At 38.4% G+C, this 7,167-nt stretch overlaps 1 protein-coding gene and 1 non-coding gene across 2 annotated transcripts; both read right to left on the bottom strand.

Moving 5' to 3' along the window:
• Positions 1-407: 407 nt before the first annotated feature.
• Positions 408-2,333, bottom strand: LOC120439451 (tripartite motif-containing protein 16-like protein; the record flags this gene model as incomplete). Its single annotated transcript, XM_039610445.1, has 1 exon — positions 408-2,333. A coding segment is annotated over one exon (627 nt), but the record flags the coding sequence as incomplete, so codon positions are not given.
• A 3,825-nt stretch (positions 2,334-6,158) lies between these two features.
• trnap-ugg lies at positions 6,159-6,230 on the bottom strand. The gene has a single exon. It is a non-coding gene; the product is annotated as a tRNA-Pro (tRNA).
• Positions 6,231-7,167: the final 937 nt, after the last annotated feature.

The following is a 7,167-nucleotide window of genomic DNA, read 5'->3' as shown; positions in this document are numbered from 1 at the left end:
CTTAAAACTTTCCTTTTTGCTAAAGCATATAGTTAGGGCTGGACCAGGTGACCCTGAATCCTCCCTTAGTTATGCTGCAATAGACGTAGGCTGCCGGGGATTCCCATGATGCATTGAGTTTTTCCTTTCCAGTCACCTTTCTCACTCACTATGTGTTAATAGACCTCTCTGCATCGAATCATATCTCTTATTGATCTCTGTCTCTCTTCCACAGCATGTCTTTATCCTGTCTTCTTTCTCTCACCCCAATCAGTTGCAGCAGATGGCCCCGCCCCTCCCTGAGCCTGGTTCTGCCGGAGGTTTCTTCCTGTTAAAAGGGAGTTTTTCCTTCCCACTGTCGCCAAAGTGCTTGCTCATAGGGGGTCATATGATTGTTGGAGTTTTCCCTGATTTCTCTGTGTTATTGTAGTTTTGTTACTTTACAATATAAAAAGCACCTTGAGGAGACTGGGTTTTTTTTTGTTTTTTGTCTTTTCCTATTTGGCACAATATAAATGAAACTGAATTGAATTGAATGGACAGCACAGTGAGGACTAAAGGAAGCTCAGGAGTACAAAAACAAGAAAAGGTGCTGTATCTTGTTCCAAGTATTAACATATTTGTTGCAAAATAAGAAACTACTGCCATAAACATGCTTTTTTGTTAGTTACAATCATGCTGCTTTCAATCAATATACAGTATGAAAAGCCTTTCACTTTTGCAAATATTTGATTAAAGTGTCAAGCTGTTTTTGTTAGCAGTCTGACTACAGGAAGTTTGGAGCCACATCATTCAACAAAATCGATCAGATGATGAATTTTAATCTTTGTTACTGTTTAATCCAATGAAAATAAAACGATCACACCAAATGCATTTGTATTTTTATTGTATTATTTTGTTGTTTTGGGGGGTTGGACTTTATTTTTGTACAAGTTTTTTCTCCTGTTGAATATTGTAAAAAGAAAAGTCTGAATCTTTCCTAAACCTCTTGTTAGACAAATATGTACTAATTAGTGTTTAAATAAGAGGCTAATAACACACTAGAATTTCACTTGTCAAACTTGGCTGTTTGTCACATAACTTATTTGCTCCAAAATGCTTTTGTTTTCTTATATGTTAAACACACAGTATGTAAAGAACTTCTGAAATTGTATTCATGTATCTTCAGATTGTTGAACATGAAATCATTAAAAGTCTATAAAGTTATTTTTCAGTGAATTTTTGAACATATTCAGCGCTTGTCTCAGAATATAAGCTGTGGACAGTCCTGATTCATGATGATGACAATTACCAGTTTACATCAATTTGAAAGCGTAAACAAATAAATGTAAATGTAATTATAGATGTGTCGCTTTACAAAATCTGTTTGAAAATGAAGGCTTACTGGTTTCTCTATTGAGGCCGATATGGTGGAGGAGAAACATCAGTCACACCAACACAAATGTTCCTGAAATAATCCGAGCATACAGAAGTTTAAATTTTCATGTGGAGAGTAGTCAGAGCCTCCATGGCAAAACAAGCACGACAAGGAGCGCGATCCTAACATAGTCGATCATTAACTAGACAACAAATGATGAGATGTCAGAGTATCACTGATAAATGTGACTGACAGGCGATGTCTGTGCTGAGAAGAAACAGGACAACAATGAGCTGTCAGCACCAAAGATGGAGACCAAAGAAACTGGAAACTATTACATAAATTTTAACCAACCCGCAAAGACGTCTGTCTAGTTTAGCTCAATTAACTCTGCAGTGTCTCTATTAGATTCACCAAAAAAACTCTCAAAAAGCCGAAGTCCAGCATAGAGCGGCTGAGTGAATGTGGTCTGGACTCTGTGGAGGAGAGTCATGGTTTCAGAGACGCTGTAGAAAGACAGAATACCTGCTCTGTGATCCAGGTACACTCCTACTCTGGAGGACCGAGGACCTGAGAGGTCAGTTCGCTTCTTGTTGTACCAAAAGATATAACTGTATGTGTAACAACGTAATGACCAAGATTTGTCATTGAATCCAAAACCAAATCCATCTAAGCTCCCTGCTCTTCTAATATTCTTGTATGCGACTGCTACATCAACTCCTCTCCCTCTCCACTCCACCTCCCAGTAACAACGTCCAGTCAGACTCTCTCTACTCAGGACCTGATGACATCCAGTGAATCTGTCTGGATGATCAGAATAAGACTGTAGTTGTTTCATAAGTGTTACTTTTCTGTTCCCCTCAGATAATAACAGATGTCTGTGTGCTGTGTTTGGATCCAGTGTGATTTCACATGAATATTTTAAGAATTCAGCTCTGGTCTTTGGCTCTGGTGGTGACAGTAAAACATCCACTTCAGTGACTGTCAGTGAGATGTTTGTCCATTCCTCTCTCAGAATGTCCTGTAGTTTATCTCTGGTCTCTGACACAGCTGCTGTCACATCCTCAAAGTAGCTCAGAGGACGAATATTGATGCTGGATGAGTGTGTAGACTCACTGAGTGCTGGTACTGTTTCATGGCCTTTATGTTCATCCACTGTGCAGAGATAACAGATACTCTGCTGATCAGTACGACAGAAAATCTTCATCACCTCATCATGACGAGAGCAGATGTTCTCCTGGAGCTTCTTGGAGGGGGCCACCAGCTTGTGTTTCTTTAATGGAGCTGCATCATAGTGAGGTTGGAGGTGTTTCTCACAGTAAGAGGCTGGACAGACTAAACAGGACTTGATGGCTTTCAGCTTCCTCCCAGTGCAGACATCACAGGCCACATCTTCAGGTCCAGCATAGCAGTGATCAGCTGGAGCAGCTTGGAGTCCAGTCTTCTTCAGCTGCTCCACTAAAGCTGCTAACATGACGTTTTTCTCCAGGACAGGCCTCGGTGTGAAAGTCTTCCTGCACTGAGGACAGCTCCAGATTTTCTTCCTGTCCTCTCCATCCCAGAAACTTTTAATACAGTTCATGCAGTAGCTGTGTCCACAGGTTGTAGTCACCGGATCCTTCAGTAGATCCAAACAGATGGAACAAGAGAAGGTTTCTTGGTCCAGCTGAACTTTTTTATGTGCCATTTTTCCTGTCAGTGTCAGTGACTGTGTGAGTTTCTTTTGTTTTGGTGAAACTAGTTTGATCTCTGGTCTAAACATGCATTTCTGCAGTGAATGATGCCCATCAGCTCAGAAACATGACCACATGTTGGTTTCACCCATCTTTAACCTGTATATCCTAACAAGAGAACACAAGCAACAGTCAGTCAACATCAAATTTTTATTGAACATTATGAATGAAGAAGGTACCACTATGTAATGACAGGGAAGACAACGCTACATTGCAAACTAAGCTAGACATACAAGTGAGAAAGATTAGAACTTTGGGACCCTAAGATCTGTTTGTTCATGCAAAAAAAAAAAAAAAGTGTTTAACAAGAATTTTGTAGCACTCTGAAAACGCTACGTCCAGATGAACAGAATCGACTTTTTGGGATTTACTTACCTGGATGACTGAGCATGCATCAAGATAAGAATTTAATTTGTTGGAAACATGGAACTTATTTATTTTTATTCTAGTTAATTTTATATTATTATTATTATTAGTAGTAGTAGTAGTAGTAGTAGAGTAATATTTAATGTCAATTTTAACTAAACTAACACTTAAAATATATTTTTAAATTTCTCTTGTGGTGACTTCTTGTAGATCCCATCTCCAGTACCTTCAAGGTCCACCAGATGGCTCTAGGTCACACTTTTAAAATCACAGCGCTTCTTATAAATTCACTCAGCATTAAGGAAATAAAATCTGATGCAGCATCAGGGTGATATAAAATTCAATATATAAGTAATGTGTTGTGTATGATTTTGCTTCAGTGCTTTCAATTTTAGTGCTTTGATGCTAAAATGTTTGGACAATGTCAGTTTTTAAGGATTTGCTTACTTTTTTCACCACCTTCACAAAATAGTCATTAAATTATGCTTTTAAAAATAATACAACTGCATGAGAGCACAGGGATGCACGTCACCTTGAAAACCATTCCCAACCCTTTTTTCCTTCTTCTTTAATTATTTCTGATCAAATGTTATGATTTCCTAAGTAGATTTCCTATTAAGTATGTAAGGTACACATGAACTGTCACCGTGTCTGTCCTGACTTGACCTCCCCTGTACGCTAGAAATAATTTGAGTGACGCCTGGAAAGAGCTGCTGAGGTCTCTGCAGAGCTGCACTGGTTACTTTCGTAACCGTTTGTTTGAACAGATTAAACTTACACGTCAGCAAAAGAAAAAAGAAAACAATGTGAACATGCACAATAATCTCCTTAGCACACGCCATACATCACAAACAGGTCAGTTATTTTAAAAAAATGCTTTTATAATGTTATAGGTTCAAAAGAAAAAAAAAAGAGCGAGGACTTCTTCCCCACAACTTACCAACAGGCTCGAAACGGAGCAAACTAACGGAAGCTGATCATTTGCATGATCAGCTTCCGGGGGATGGGGGGCGGGGGGCGTAATTAATATGGAATATACTTGTAGCGAACCACCGAATGAAGGATGACACTTTACTGATGAAGTTTTGAAGGCTTAAAGGCAGTAAACCATCAACCTCACCATAAGAGCTGGGGGATGTATACACAGAAACAGCGTGTAAGTTAAAAATCCACACTCTTAACAATCATAAACCTTACAACATAAAGTAAGCTTCAACATAAAATTTAACTGTAGCATCTGTCACACAAAACATATAAACATGTCCTTATCTACGTCATGAACATACCTTGTGCCTCTATTAAGGGGGCTGCTAATGACAAAAGAAGGGCTCCGTTACACCGTCACACTTCAAACTCACGCGACTGCCACTAAAACTGCGCCGACAGTGTTTCACAGGAAATCGTCCCTGCAAAATAAAAGCTTCTAAAGTCAAACAGGAAGCTGGTAATCGAAAACAGCGATAAGTGCCAAAATGAAGTGCAAGGAACTAAATAAAAGTATTTAGGGTTATTTACAGTACTGTTTGCAAATGTAATCAACCCTTCTCACATTTGCAAACCTCAATTCAAGAAGTTAAAGAACTCTTTGTGTCAAAAAGGATAAGTTGACAGAGGCAGTCCATCAAATCGTCAAGCACTTAAAGTAGCATCACCCTGCCACTCCACCAACCTGTACACGAAGCAAACATGAAAAATTACTTTGTGAAGAATAATTGTAGTTTTTCCAGCTAACTTCACTATCTTCTCCCTCGTTCTTCCTGTTCTTGTACAACCTCTCTCTCTTCATCTTCCTCACTAAACTAGAATTGTATTAGCTGGTAAATGACAAAAATATACTCTCATAATAATTATTACAAGAGCAGGTTGGGATTCGTGATTGATAACAGGACAACACACGGCTAAGTTATGTCAAATCATCATCACTGAATGTGGGTTAACAGAATCTACAGCTTTATCATTTGTGGTGAATTTGACCACATGTCCACTCTTACCTGTTTCTCTTTGCTCTCTCCCTCTCTGTCCTCCTCTCTCAATCCTTGTTAAATGTCACAGTGAAAAAAACTGATCCATATCGGTGTATAACAATATTTAAACTGAACACAGGCTGCAGCTGGACACTCACAGGTAACATCATTTTGATTTGCTGTCACCTGGATCTAGAGCTGTAATAAAACACTGAAGCCCAATTCGATCAGAATAGGAAGAGAAATCTTTAACAAACTAAAATAATAAAGTTCATCAGCTTCTCAGCTGGCGACTCGCAATATACCAGCAGACTAGTGGATCAGAAGGTTCAAGTTAGCTATTAATTTCAAGGGGTTTAAACTAATGTTATTGATGCTTTTTAGAGAACAGATAAAAATAAGCAGACACTTTATAAGTCACAGCAACGTCCTCGCATTATCAGAAGAGTTTGAACTTTTGTTGTATAGTTAAAGTGTACAGTTAAAGTGTGTTTTAAATCTGCGTCACTTATTTGTATCATGACCTCTTTATCTTCTTTCTGCCGCACCAATGAAAGTCTTATTAGTCAATTAATGACTGAATGAGTTTTTTTGAGTACATCATTTCTATTAATTAATTAATGTTTGAGTTATACAAGTTAATTTTGCAAAAGCCTAACTTAAATATGATATAAATGTTGAAGGGTTCCTAAGTTGAAATTAGACATTTTCATCCATAGCGATGAGATATGGTGTAGCTAAAGCATCCGAAAACAATTCGGGCTCGTCCGGGATTTGAACCCGGGACCTCTCGCACCCAAAGCGAGAATCATACCCCTAGACCAACGAGCCACATGTGACCACCGGTAGAGCTCACACATATTCGGTAATTTTGGCACTATGCTGACTGGTTTTCATTTGTTGTAAACTGTGCTGTTTGGCAGCTAATCTTTCACATATACAGTAATAATGAAATCACCGTCCTCCACTGCTTTATGCTGGCAGGTCCTGTGTGGAGAGATTCTGACTGGACGTTGTTATTGGGAGGTGGAGTGGAGAGAGAGAGGGGTTGGAGATGCAGTCACATACAAGAATGAAGAACATCAGTGTCAATTTAGATTTGCAGGCTGTAATATAGAATATTCTAAAATATTATAACTAGAAAGTTCCTCTTTGTAAATCAGGTTAAGATTAGTGGTACAGGTTGTATCACAGAGTCTCCCGGCCTTACCTTGTACTCATACATGTTACAAGTTAGCTGTATTACACAAGGTCCTTACCCTCCATCTTTGTATATATGTATATAATACGTAAATCTCAAATCCACCAGTTATGGTGGGCCAATCTGAAGGAAACTTTACATGAACATTGTCACACATGCAGCAAATATTAAAATCCGTATGTTAAAAAACTAAACAAAAAAATGTGTTATCCCAATTCTCACTTGAGACATGCAAAACAAATTTGCAGTGAGCGTACTGTGCATGTCTGGTTATTACAGGTTCATGTTGTGGTTTCAGATAGGTTCTTTATGCTTGAATTTATTGTGCAGGCTGTAAAGGTGGCAGCATTAATCATCCTCTCTGTTTTTCTTCTTTTTTTGTAATGAAATAAAGTGAGCTCAGTCTAATTTCACCCCATCAAAGTTGCTTGGTGTCTAGTCCATCTGCTCTGGCCCTGATATCAATCTTATATATTATAAAATCTGGATTTTAGCACAAAAAGTAAGGACATTTGTGTTTGGTCATTTATTTTTTGTAACAGTGCTTCTTGGCAATGAATCTTACAC

The sequence above is a fragment of the Oreochromis aureus genome, linkage group 3 (assembly GCF_013358895.1).
Source record: "Oreochromis aureus strain Israel breed Guangdong linkage group 3, ZZ_aureus, whole genome shotgun sequence".
NCBI lineage: Eukaryota > Metazoa > Chordata > Actinopteri > Cichliformes > Cichlidae > Oreochromis > Oreochromis aureus.
This window is presented reverse-complemented; position numbering and strand designations above follow the sequence as displayed.